This window comes from Dryobates pubescens, chromosome 6, assembly GCF_014839835.1.
Source record: "Dryobates pubescens isolate bDryPub1 chromosome 6, bDryPub1.pri, whole genome shotgun sequence".
NCBI lineage: Eukaryota > Metazoa > Chordata > Aves > Piciformes > Picidae > Dryobates > Dryobates pubescens.
Window position 1 is genome coordinate 40,374,137 of NC_071617.1, and position 13,717 is coordinate 40,387,853.

Sequence of the window (13,717 nt, forward strand, 5' to 3'; positions counted from 1 at the left end):
ATATATTTCATTGACAGTTTTGTTGTTCCATTAAATCCATTTTCATTTCAACCTCCTTTCCCCCATCCTCCTCCTCTGCTAGGGAGGAGTCTTTGGGTGATAGAGTCACTGGATGACTAAACTGCTGCAGTTTAGTCCCAGATAAGGGCTAAATGTAGATGCACCTAGAGGACTGTCCCTCTGGTAAGAGGTGTGTGGACTAAAGACTTTACTTTTTGTTTCCCTGTGTTTATCCTTTAATCACAAATCACAAGGAAAAGGAATGGAAACAGAAACAACATGAATTGCTTTTCCAACTCTTAAGAAAGTGTTGTGCCTAGTAGGTGGTGTGAGATAGTAACTCCTGTAACTGCACTCAGTTCCTCACAGGAGGTGGGGAAGCAGCTAAAGCAGGTTTCTCATGAGCAGTGATACTACTTAGTAAAGGATCGTCAGCAACTTTAGTAGCCAGCTGGCTTGGTGTTTTGTTTTGTTTTGTTTTTGAAAGGCTAGCATCTAACTGTTTGATTCTGGACAGATGTGCTTTTTATTCTTTGGAAGGAGGGATTTCTCTATGTGTGAAGAAATTTGGAACTCTTTTTCAGACTGTGATGGTGGTTCACTGAAGTTCTCTTTTAGCTGTTAAAACTTCTACAGCAAATCAAATGTGTTACTACACCCAAATGAGGTCCCTAACACCCAAGATCCTCCCGACTTGGCAGGAGAGGAAAGTGAGAAAAAATGCTTTACCAAAACCAGAAAAAAGATGGAAGAAAAATGTGGATTTCCCTCTTACACTGAAAGAGAACACTGAAAGTCTGATCTGCTATGTGAATTTGTGAGGAGTGCTTGACCTCAACCAATTAATCTCAGCTAATATTTAATATTTCTTTCAAGAGTGTTTTTCAACCTCAATCACTTTATGCAAGGCATCCACCTTTGTGGATACATTTCCCTTGAGGTCCCTTACCATTTGCTGTACAGTAGCCAGTAATATACTGCATTTGCCCCCTGCATGATATGACTTAAACTCCACATTTCTCAAAACCAACTGGCTTCTCCTGTGGAATGATGCAGTTTTTGCCCTCTGTTCGACAACCCCAGCCACACACGTAGTTGTGATCTCATTCTGGAAAACTTCTGAAGGACAGCGGCCTTGTGCAGAGCAACAATCCCAAGTACCACATCAGTTTCTCACTACTTAATTGTCACCCCACCTCTCTGATTTCAAGGTAATTTTGTTCCCTAAACCTTGTAAAAATATTTAACATACTCAGGATTGACAATAATTATCCTCAGCAGGCTGAACAGTTTAGTTGCTGAGAATGTCGTCCAAGTGAAAAAAACAACAGACATGTATGTTTGCTGAGAGAGAAGGCTGTGGTCTTGCAGCTAACTTCTTAGTTATCTTCATGCTGAGGCTCCTTCGAGGTTTTATCTCAGTGGGTTTTTTTCCTGAACCACTACAGAGTTTAATTCTAACTTAACCCACTGTGGATTCAGAAAGCCCCAGTGCTAGTGGCGTTTTCTTTTTGAACACTGGAGGCACAGGACAGAAGCCTTTAACATCAGTGTGGCTCCCTTACACTGTGACTATAGAAAGCTCCAAACTCTCATCTATTTAAAACATCTATTTATTTTTGAGCAGTTTTAAATAGATGAGAACTAAGGAGGAAGGGACTGTTGTGCTCTTAACACTGGCTCTTGCCTGGAATCCTGTCAATGTAAAACCCTCCTGTTCCCTGTGCCGGCTGTGTAGCTGCGCCAAGAGCATTTAAGAACAAAATCTCACCAGTTTGGAGCCAGGGTCAATGTCCTTAAAGCTTTGGAAAACAGCAGAGAACCCAGGGAGGAGAACCTAGATGCCAAACCATTGGATTGCAAACTGTTTGATTCTCTGCAAAGTTTCTTGGAAAGAATTCTGACGCACCAACTCCTGGGTGTTTTAAGAGAGGTAACCTCTGGGTTATTTTGTGAACTTTGGTGGTGGTGTTTTTGTGTGTGTGTGTGTGTGCTTTATTTATTTATTTACAATGCTAAAGGATGACATTAGTGACACACTGGAGAAAAATGTAGGCAGTTTTGTTTATTTACTAATTCCAAGTGCACAATTATGGTTGGTATTTTGTTCTTTGGGAATACATACTGCTTTACCAACACAAATTAAAACAAGAATATGGTCCCTCCTAGTTCTGTTAAAGATTTCTGCTGGGAGCAATTGCAAACCAATGGCTTTTATCAGGCACCTTTAATGTGCATGAGCACTCTCATTGAGTTCCTACCTACAAAACGGAGTATGTATATAAAGCTTTTGGGGGTTTAAAGCCTTAGTTCCATTGAAATGGAATTACTCAGCTATTGCAAAAGCACAGGTATGCTACCCCAACTGCACAGGACAGCTTTGTAGTCTGTGCCACAGGCAGATGACAAGTTAGCGCCCGTGAATTTCTGAGGCTTGCTTAGCCGTGAAGGGTCTGTCGCAGACTCTGATCGCCCCGCTCTCCGTCCCCATGCCTTTCACCTGGCCCCGTCCCCCATCCTCTCGCCCCGGGAGCGCCGCCGTTGGCCCCAGATTGGCTGCGCGGGCCCGGCACCGGAGCAGGGGCACCGCAACTCCCCCGCCCCCCTTCCCTCCCGTACACACTCTAGGAGACACTCTTAAAAAGAGAGGTGTTTTTTTCCAGCTCGAACTGGCTTCAGGGCCGTTTCTTACACACACCCGCAGACCCCTGGCAGCTCCAGCAACCGACACATCTGCTCTCCATTGCGACCACCCCCCTCCAGCAAACACCCTTCCCCTGCTGCTGCTCCTCCTCCCTTCCCTCTCCGACTCGCAGCTCGGCTCGCACCCGCCGCTTCCTTTCTTCCAATGATGTTTTCCTGCTCCACGGGGCGACGTGTTTGCTGAACTTTTCTAACAGTTTGGGGGGCGGGCAGGAGGGACCTGAAGGTTTTTCCTTTACCCCTCCGGGGCAGCTTGCGGGGAAGCGAGCGGACGAAGGATCTGCACACGGCTTTTGGAGGAGAGGAACCTCTTGCACTAGGGGTCCGCGAAGTTCGCCGTCTGCAGGGGCTCCTGCTATGGAAATGGCTCGGATCAGATGGAGCTTTCTCCTACTCGCTGCCTGTGCACTTTTGTCACCAGCGCTTGCTGCCTCCGAAAAGGGAAGGCTGAGGAGGATCACGTACGTCCTGCAGCCCGGCCGGGGGGGCTCCTCCGGCAGCCGGCATCAGCGCCCGACCCTCCTCGCGGGGGAGCAGCAGCAGCGCACGTTTAACGTACAGCTGAACACGCGCTACGGCGGCACCCTAGAGCGGACCCGGCGGATGAGCAAGTCGGGAGGCGCCGGCGCCCAGCTCCGCTTGGGCCCCGCCGGGCAGGTCCACCCCAACTCCGCCGCTCACGTCTCCTCCTTCGCCAAGCCGGCCCGCTTCGGCCCGCGGCCCAAGTTGCCGCCGGGCTCCCACGCCAACAGCAGCACCGGCCTGCCCCTCCGCCAGAAGCACCAGTTGCCGCCGCTGCCGGGGTAAGACGCCCCTCCAGCCCGCCATGCCCCGCATGTCTCCCGCTCCCCAGCACGGCCGAGGCGCCGGCAGTGCTGCCTGGCCGCCCGCAGCCTCCCTACCATCCCGAACGTCTTCGTTGCCCCCGCTGTCGCCTCCTTTCGGTGGGGGCGATAAGGGCAGGGGATCGGGATTCCTTCTTGGGCGCAGCGGGACGTTACCTTCCCGTTGCTGGTACCTGGCTGGCTGGCAAACCCGCTGCCGCCTTCCCTCGGCACTTGAGGCCGGGAGCGGAACCAGTCACCCCAGCAGTCCGTGGCGGCTCCCGCGGCACCCGCGCCTGAGTCGAGGCGTCGAGAGCGCGAGGCGCCCCACATCCGCCCGCCGCTCGGTCCTCCCGCTGGGGCGGCGGGGTTGGCCCCGGCCCTGACACGGCCGCAAGTCGCGGCTACTGCTTTCGTTGCTTGCATCCCTGAAAACAGTGCTCGGGATGGCCTTCCGTCCCCGGCCCTCTCCGCCTTTCAAGTCAGAGCTGGCGCCGGGCTAAGAGTTCCCTCAACGCTCCTCGGGACGTTTAATTCTTCCCGCCTTTTCCCAGCCCAGCGCCCGCCCCGCGGCTCGGCTGGGGATGGGGAGCAGGGCTGGCCGCCAACGCGGCTCCACTGGACCCTTGTCCCTCTTTGCTGTTCCCGCAGGGTCAATGTCTGCGGGGGGCAGTGCTGCCACGGCTGGAGCAAGGCCACGGGATCCCAGAGGTGCATCAAACGTGAGTAGTCCTGTGACTCGGGAGCTAGCGGGGGAGGGACGCCACTGCCGTCAGTCCCGGGGAGACCTGTGGGGATCGCGCTGTCTTCCGGCCAGGCGGTGGATCCCGACACAGGCTGTGGGTGAAGAGGTGCCTGGTGAGCTACAGATTCCACCTGCGCAGCACTGGCGTGGTCAGCCAGCATGCTGTTTCGAGCTTTTTCCCACAGCTCCATTGTGCACGGTAGTGTTAACACTTCAGTTTTCACTCCTAAATCTTTGCTTGCTAACCTTCAGCTTTGCTAAAGGATGAATAGTGGAAGCTTCTTATGTTTATTCTCAGCACAGGTAGCGGCCTTTTTGTTAGGTTTGTGGAGGAAGAAAACTTAATGCTTGGGTGTTAGGAGTTTTTGGAACAGAGTGGCTTGGTAAGGTGAAGAACCTGCCAGAAGAGCACAGGGAGTTGTTCTCTACCCTTACGGTCCCTTTATCAGCAGTCCACATGATGATCCTGTGCTGAAGGCATGGAATTTTTGAAGCATTGAAAAAGACAAAAGAAACTCCTCTGGAGGGATGTATGTACCTTTGCTGAGGTATCTAGAAACACCATACATACATAAGATAGCACTGCACCAAGGCTGTCTTTTCTCCTCATATGAAAGAGGAAGAATCTCTGCTGTTGTAGGCAGATTTGCAAGTAGCATAACTGGAGTGATGTTGCTATAAGATCGTGGAAGACTGGAATGACATACCTGTTCAGGAAACCGCTGTTAGGCATCAGCAAGATTGGGTTGATCTTGGAATGCTGCTTTGAGCAGGACAGACTTTTGTCTCTGAAAGAGTGGAAGTAAACAATTCTCCAAAGATGCAACCTAGTTGGTTTTTTAAATTATTATTTTAAAAATAATAATTTCATAGTGCCTTTTGTCCCTGTGTGGAATTTTTCACAATAGGGAGCAATCCCATTCAGTAAGGTTAAGTATCTTTGACTTGCATAGAGCTGTTCCTAAGACTTTATTACAGTAGGCTGTTAAACACGAAATGTCACAGTTTCCCTGGCCAACTTGGACATACATTTCAGATGGTCTTCTGAATTAACATTTTCATCCTAAAACACATACTGCTGTATTAGGTTAGTCACTTTGTGTGTGTGTGTGTAACATGTTTTACAGGGATCAGAATGATTTTTTTCAGTTTACAGTGTTTGAAATGGCATTTGGAGTCTCATTGCAGAACTTGGTAAGCACCTACCTTAGCTGAAAAACTAATCCAAGTAGGAAAAAAACCATGCCTCTTAATTTCAGGAGATTAAAAACTGTATTTCAACTACAATGCTATTGTCAAAGAATTTTATTTTCACTTTTTTGAATAAAACCCATCCTTTTAAACTTTTGTTTAGAAATTAAGTTGTTTTCTTTGCTTTTTGTCCTTTAAGTTTAGTCTTTTTTCTCTATTATCCTTCAACTATTCCCTCTTCTTTTGTTTCTTTTGTTTGTCTTCTCTTTCTTTTAATTCTATTTTTAGGGTCTTCAGTAAGGACTAAGTCAATCAATTAGAGTTTTATGGGATAGCTGTGTAGAATCTCATCTAAATGAATTAATTACTTGCTTCATTCATATAGTTATTGGGGGAATAGAGTAGTAAAGAAAGAGTTAAAAGAAAGGTGGAGAAATTTTCTTTCTCATTTTGTCTCTCTGATACTACGCTTTCTTTAGTGTTAGAGATATTTCCTGCCTCCTCTGATAGTACTCTGGCACCTCCAAGCAGTGGAATAATATGCTTGTCTTGGATCTTCTTGGTTTTACCCCTGCTTGGCAAGCCAAGGGAAGCACTAAATGTACTGAAATTGTCTGTTTTGTAACTTAGGCAAACTATGAGATAGCACTGACTTGTTTTAGCTGTGGAAGATTAGTCTCATAAAAGCCAGATACCTCCTTTTCTTGAGTTGCCAAATGTGCCTTTCAGAAGAAGCGAAACCCCATAACTGAACAAAAGTTAACCCCTGTGTTTCCTGTAAAAATAAGTAATTTTAAAATTTTGGTAGTGGATTCTTAGTTGGTTTTAAGTGGATTATTGCAGTTGTGGATTTATTGTGCTACAGGTGCAGGCACACCTGAACTGATGTCATGCAGAGTCAATTTGGATCTGTCAGGGGTTATTAGTTTAAGCTCAGTATCACTTAAATAAGCTCTTTGGCCTCTAGGGCCACTTTATTTTTTTGTGTGTGTGGTGCAAAGCCTGAGCTAATAAACCCCAGACCCATACTGGCTCTTTGCAGAGCTGCTTTCCATTTGTCTGCATTGTTCTTCCAGAACCAGAGTGCTGAGAACCAGCCCTGGTTAGGGAGGCTTATTAGCTCAGGTGTAATCCCAGGCTGGAGCAAGAACCACGTGTTTCTGCTCTGCTGCACCTGTGAGAATAAGCTTGCCTGTAAGCCTCAGAAAGAGGGGTGGAAGGGAAGAGGAATGGTCTTGCAGCACACGCTATGTTAATCTTCCCCAGCTCTTTGTCTTACATGCTGGTGATTGCTAGCCCTAATTTCTCATGCACGGAGCTATGTTTGAGACTGCCATTCTCTTGGGTAGCTTCCAACCCTCAGCTGGGACCAGTGGCAGCTGTATCACATTTCCCTCTGTAGCAGCAACAGGGGGTGTTTGAAATGGTTCTCTGCAGGTCAGAGGGCAGCATCTACACAGAGGAGGCAAGTGGACTTTTCAAATCCTTTTTCTAAATTGTAGTTTGAAGCTGAACTGCCTGTGGGGTTTATAGTGCTCTTGGAAGCCTTACTGTATGTCCTTAGAAGGTGATCTGCTTTTTTTCTGTTAACTACCTGTAGTGATAACATCTACCATATCTGATTTCAGGCATATAGGTTATCCTCCTCTCTGCCTAATACTTGAGTTTTGTATTGTGAAGTTTTAGCTTAAGAACTTCTTTTTCAAGCTTTGTGTTACTTTGCTTGTGAAGAATTGCATCATTGTAATTAAACAGATGAATTCATGAAGCTCATCATTAAAATTATTTGGAATTACTTTATACTGGGAGAATGATGTCTGACAATCAAAAATTACCCTTTTGAAGCATTCAGAACATCCAGCTTTGGGTAAAGACAAAGGTGAGAAAAATTCAACCACAGCAGTAAACACCTTGGAAGGTTATAAGCATGTGAAAGGGTTTATGACAAAGATTGTCTTCCAGTCGTAGTTATCACAGGTTATAATCTGTTTAAGTGGAATAATAAGATACCACCAAGGCTGGAGACATTGTGTTTTGTTAGTACTTGTTGCATGAACTGAGCATTATACAAACCTTAATTAGCTCTATAACATGGCTGTAAGGCAAGGTGAACCTAGAGTGTGGGGTTTTTGTTATTTATTTAGTTTGTGAAAATTGAGCCGTAGGTTAAACAGGGCCCTGGACAAGTTACAACAGCTGACTGGAAGGCCCAAGATGGAAATTAGGAGTTCCTGCCTCTCAACTGCATGTCTATTTTATTGAAACCTGTCATCTCCTGCTTTGTTACTTGCTACTAAGTTTCTATTGGGGTAATTAATGCTGCTGCCTACAAAATATGCTCATCTGTTTGTTCTGGTTTGGTTTTCTTTCTCTAAATGGTTACCGGGAGCTGTTTTTCCATGTTGGGAAGTTAAGAAATCATGTATTGCATGCAGGATCACAGAATTACAGAGATTTAGGGTTTTGAAGTGACCTCGATAGATTGTCTAGTCCAACTCCCCTGCCAGAGCAGGATCACCTAGGTCGCACAGAAATGCATCCAGGCAGGTTTTTAATGTCTCCAGAGGAGACTCTACAACCTCTCTGACAGGATATCTTAGAACACAACAACAAATCACCACCACCTTATTGTAATAATAGACCACTTCTGAAGTGTATAATAATACACTTTGTGGGTGTTCTCAGTTAAAGTTGGATGGTTTAAAAAAGCATTGCTGGGAAGAATTCTATGCTTTACTAACATAGCAATGAGATGCTAGTGGGAAGGAGAGAGTTGGCTGTAAATGGAATGTGGAAGCACGAGCTCCTTATTGTAGAGGTGTAAGAAAGGCTTGTAGGGCAAACAGATTTTGCAGGATTATGTTTAGGGAGGTGAATTACTGTCTGTGTTGATGTATAACCCACATACATCATTGCTGTCAATTAAGAGAAAAAGAATCTTTGTTAGCTAAAGGTGTCTGTTTGAATGCAGGTATTCCATGCATGGTCGCAAGGTGAAGATGTTGGAGGTGGATTCTTTCAGTTATGAAGTTCTTTCCTGTCTGCTGTGTGCTTAGACACCTGGGAAAAGCCACCAGAAAATAAGACAAGCAGTCTGTCTTTTTTTTTTGTATTTAGATTATTATGCTCATTCTCTTCTCTTTTGAAGACTTCCTGACTCAACATTAAATGAATGTGCTATAGATAAAGAAGGTTTAGTTTATTTTTCAGAATAGGAAAATCTGCAGTGGTAGAGCCTTCCTGCTGGAGAAGGAGACTAAAAGTTGCTCTAATACTTGTGCAAAGGCAAGGTCTCCTTTGGTCAGTTCCAGAACATGCATTTTTATTGCTATTCAGTTTGAGCCATCTGATCCCTAAATCTCCAGAGCTATGCTTGTTGCTGTTGCTGAGTTAGCATGCTGCAGCTTTGTGTCTCCTTCAGGACAAAGACACATCAGAGTGTGAGCCGTAGTTCTAGACCTTCAGATGTCCAAGAGCTGGATGAAGCATGCACTAGGTTGCTTCTAGCTTGCGCTGCTGATTTGTCTCTGGAAAGGTGAGGGAAAGGTTGCATGCTTATATCTTGTTCTGACACAGGGTTGGGATACAGTCCTGAAAGCTTGGAAGAGTGCATGGGTCCCCCAGTTTAGGTATAGAACTCTGTACCACTGCTTTAGTATTGGTTGTTTGGAATCTACATTCTTTGTCTTCAGTGCAGCTCTTGGAAATGGTGGTATCCAGGAGAACTGTACTTATTACTGGAACTGAGTACTTCAAATGTTTACAGCTGTGCTTCATGGAGGTTTTCTGGTCATAAACGGTTCCTGAGGCTTGTATTTAGTTACTTTGTGACTTTGAGTTTTACCAAGGTCTCTTTATTTACATTGTGTATACAAAGTTTAACTGTAACCTACTTTCCCAAATGTTTCTTCTTATTCTGAGACTATCATCTCAGTAAAGACAGTATCAATTTCCTTCAAATTATGTCTAAATCGAATACCTCAGTTTTAAAGAGATGTAACTACTATGAGCTGATGTAACTGACTTATATGTCAGTCCTTTTTAATGTGTCCTCTGACACTGTTTTTAAATGCTTCAAATTTGAAAAACTGAAAGACATCACTTGAATAGTTTGTGCTTGCCTCTGCTATGCTTGTGACTGTCATATTTATGTAAATAAAACTTTTGAATTTCATAGATTGGCTTTTGTAATGGGAAAGCTCTTACCAGCCTTTTGCAGTAGTTTTTTATTGATGAACTGAATGAGGGTGTTGAGTCCATCATCAGTAAATTTGCAGGTGACACCAAGCTGGGGGCAGGTGTTGATCTGTTAGAGGGTCGGAGAGCTCTGCGGAGAGACATTGACAGGCTGGACAGATGGGCAGAGTCCAACGGCATGAGATTTAACACATCCAAGTGCTGGGTTTTACACATTTGCCACAACAACCCCATGCAGTGCTACAGGCTGGGGTCAGAGTGGCTGGAGAGCGGCCAGGTAGAGAGGGACCTGGGGGTACTGGTTGACAGCCAGCTGAATAGGAGCCAGCAGTATACCCAGGTGGCCAAGAAGGCCAATGGCATCCTGGCCTGGATGAGGAACGGTGTGGCCAACAGGAGCAGGGAAATCATTCTGCCCCTGTACTCGGCACTGGTTATCCCACACTTTGACGACTGTGTCCAGTTCTGGGCCCCTCAGTTTAGGAAAGATGTTGACTTGCTGGAAGGTGTCCAGAGAAAGGCCACAAAGCTGGTGAGGGGTTTGGAGCACAAGCCCTGTGAGGAGAGGCTGAGGGAGCTCGGATTGGTTAGCAGAGGCTCAGGGGAGACCTTATTGCTGTCTACAACTGCCTGAAGGGAGGTTGTAGCCAGGTGGGGGTTGGTCTCTTCTCTCAGTCTCAAGCTGCACCAGGGGAGGTTTAGGCTGGATGTTAGGAAGAAGTTCTTCACAGAGTGATTGGCCATTGGAATGGGCTGCCCAGGGAGGTGATGGAGTCACTATCACTGGAGGTGTTTAGGAGGAGAATGGATGAAGCACTTGGTGAGCATGGTTTAGTTGATAAGATGGTGTTGGGTGATGGGTTGGACTTGATGATCTCAAAGGTCTTTTCCAATCTGGTCTGGTCTATTCTATTTTATTCTATTCTATTTTATCTTTACTGTCCTTGCAATGGAAGGAAACAAGAGCATCCAAATTCTTGTAATATTTGGCTTTGTCTACATTAGCAAGCAGTGTGGACTAATGGGAGCAGATCTATAGACTGCTCCAAAGCCTTTGGGTTTGATGACTTGAGGTCCATGGTATGCATGTTTCAGGGCTTAGTGCTTTATTTCAAGCTAGGTGTAGTCTGGTCTCATGGAATGAATGCCAGTATGAGGCTGAAATACATTTGGTACATTCATGGAGTCTTCAGGATTTGAGTTTAGTTTTTTATTATATTTACTATTTTTTTCCTCCTTTTTCTCCCCCCTCTGCATTTCAAAGAAATAAGATGGCTCCACACCATGAATCAAACGTTGGTGAGTGCAGTTTGCAAGATACCCTTTGAGAGAATCTTGACCTAAGCTAAAGCGGTGTTGCAGACTTTGAGCACAGTGGTTTTATGCAGGTCACTGGTGGCAGCCTGCCTCCCTTCTGCAAGTGGAGGCAGTAGGAACTGAGAAGGTGGGGAGATGTTAGCTGATCCATGCTGTATAGACGTGACCATGCTGTGTGCTGTTGCCTTGAAAATGCTTGGGGGGCTGGAACACATCTGCTATGGGGAGCTGAGATTGTTCAGTCTGGAGAAGAGAAGGTTCCAAGGAGACCTAATTGCAGCCTTCCAGTAACTGAAGGGAGCCTGCAAGAAGGCTGAAGAAAAATCTGTTTACCAGTAGGTTGAGAGAGGTTCTCCTCCTGCTCTGCTCTGCACTGGTGAGGCCACATCTGGAATGTTGTGTCCAGTTCTGGGGCCCTCAGTTCAAGAAAGACAGTGAGCTACTTGCAAGAGTCCAGTGAAGAGCCATGAGGATGATTAAGGGAATGGGACATCTTCCGTATGAGGAGAGACTGAGGGAGCCGAGTCTCTTTAGCTTAGAGAAGAGGAGACTGAGAGGTGACCTCATCAATGTTTATAAATCTGTAAAGGGTGAGTCCCAAAAGGATGGAGCTGGGCCCTTCTCGGTGGTGCCCAATGACAGGACAAAGGCCAATGGGTGGAAGTTGGGGCATAAGAAGTTTCATGCAAATATGAGGAAAAATTCTTTCACTGTGAGGCTGACAGAGCACTGGAACAGGCTGCTCAGGGAGGTTGTGGAGCCTCCCTCTCTGGAGATTTTCAAAACTTGCCTGGATGTGTTCCTGTGTAATCTGGTGTAGGTGATCCTGCTCTTGCAGAGGGGTTGGACTAGACGGTCTTTCAAGGTTCAGCTCATAGTGAAGGTGTTCAGCTCATAGCAGCAAAATAAGCAGGATGTAAGCAAGTTATGGTAAATCTACAGTAGATAAAAAGTCCTGAACACTTTCTCTGTTAATGTATTATCAGAAGAAACCCAGGAAGCTCAGAAGCTGCCTTTCTTTGTTTTTTCCTCCCCTTCACCGCACCCCCCCCCCCCCGCCCCCAGCCTCTAAAACTGTCAGTATTTGACTTATGTAGCCTAATTTATTCTTAGAAAACAGATCCTTTCTCCAGTGGCTACAGACAAAAAGCAAACTTTAGCATCTGTATTTCTGACTGCACATAGAAAGGAACAAGAATTTTACATTGTAGTGAGGCAAGATATTAATTTAAATACAGAGCTAAAAATGGTTCTGCTTGGCCATATATTTTTTTCGGGTGAAATGCAGATAGCGGTTCTTGTAAATACCTAAAGATTTGGAGAGCTGCTTCCTGTTATAGGACACAAAACAAAAGAAATATGTGTGCCAAAAAAGCATACCCAAAGCACTGGGTTTTGTTTCTCTCCTTTCTTGGAGGTCACGTTTACATAGGCATCCACACCAGTGTGGGAATGTGTCAGATATTTTGAGGTGGATCAGTGAAGAATTCCAACAGTGACACATGCTTTTTTTTGAAGTGTGTTTAGAGAAAAAAATTCTTTAAGACCATATAATTGTGATAAAACTAAATTCCTGTGTAGGAAGACACAGATGGTTGTAATGCTTCCCCCATTACTAGTGTAGAGGTCATGTATGTTTTCTGTGGGTAATGCCATTTCTTTTGATAAAGTAATTTCAACTGATTTTATTGAGTAGTCTTACAACATGGTTGTCTTTCCCTTTAACATAAATTCCTCTGTTCCCTTTCCTCAGTGAATGCATGGAATTGTTTGATATAGTTCTTGTAAAATTCAACTTTTGTGAGCTGTTTGGAGGAGAAGACTTATTTGGAGAGCTAGATCTCCAGAAAAGCATTAGATGATGAGCACCAAGCATTGCTTTGGTTATCTTTGGGGTTTCTAGTTTCCAGCTTGCATCCTCACCATGACTTAGAAGATTCTAAATATCCAGAATAAAAGTGCTAAACTGGTGAGGTAATCAGCAGGGCAATTTGGAGAACAGTAAACCATTGTACACTGTGCTCTTCTCCAGGGTGCCAGCACCATACTCAGATTTTTCTGGGGGAAACTGGAATATTCCTCTTTCTTTTCAGAATTTGCGGTTAGTCAGTCTTCAGAGAAAGTGCTTCACTGCCTTTCTTTTGGAATCCCTGGGAGGTCATCACTCAGTCTTTCAACACAGCATGAGTTAAAGGTGCCTTTGTATCACAACTTTTTTTGTTTAGGATGAGCACTCAACCAGGATGAGCTTTGGTTTAGTTTCCTTGTTTACTTGAGGAACAGAAATCTTGAATTAATGAAACACGACAGTGTTTGCTTTGTTTGTAACAGTATTTCTGTGCTACATGTAAAAGGACTTTAAATTTCTGCTCTAAGCACAGATACCTTCATGTCACAGTGCTGGGTTTTTCCCTTCCTGTGAACTTGATGCATGCATCATTTGTCAGCCATTTTATGCTGGAATCTGAAAGAGTCACATTTAAAATCCTCTTTGCAATTATTATACTTGCTATTATTTTCTTTCTAGCATGTATTTTGTCTGACAGGATTTATGAGAGAAGTTGGTATGTACTGTACCAGTGTGCACAGTAAGGAAATTTGTTGGAAGTCAGTGCTTTCTGCTTAAACTGCTGCTTGACTACCTGTTGTTAAGAGGATTTTATGTTACATTTTATGTGGAAACAGAAAGAAAAGTTCTAGTAGATGGGCTCACTAGAAATAACACAAAACTCTAAACACT

General features: G+C 45.0%; 1 protein-coding gene across 1 annotated transcript in view; it reads left to right on the top strand.

The window, feature by feature from the left end:
- The first annotated feature begins 2,690 nt into the window (after nt 1–2,690).
- The window catches only part of LTBP1 (latent transforming growth factor beta binding protein 1), a 196,031-nt gene continuing 185,004 nt past the window's right edge, over nt 2,691–13,717 (top strand). The window contains exons 1-2 of the mRNA XM_054162365.1: nt 2,691–3,506; nt 4,179–4,249. Coding sequence (XP_054018340.1) covers nt 3,061–3,506; nt 4,179–4,249 — 517 coding nt within the window. The 5' untranslated portion in view covers nt 2,691–3,060. The remainder of the gene's footprint in view (nt 3,507–4,178; nt 4,250–13,717) is intronic.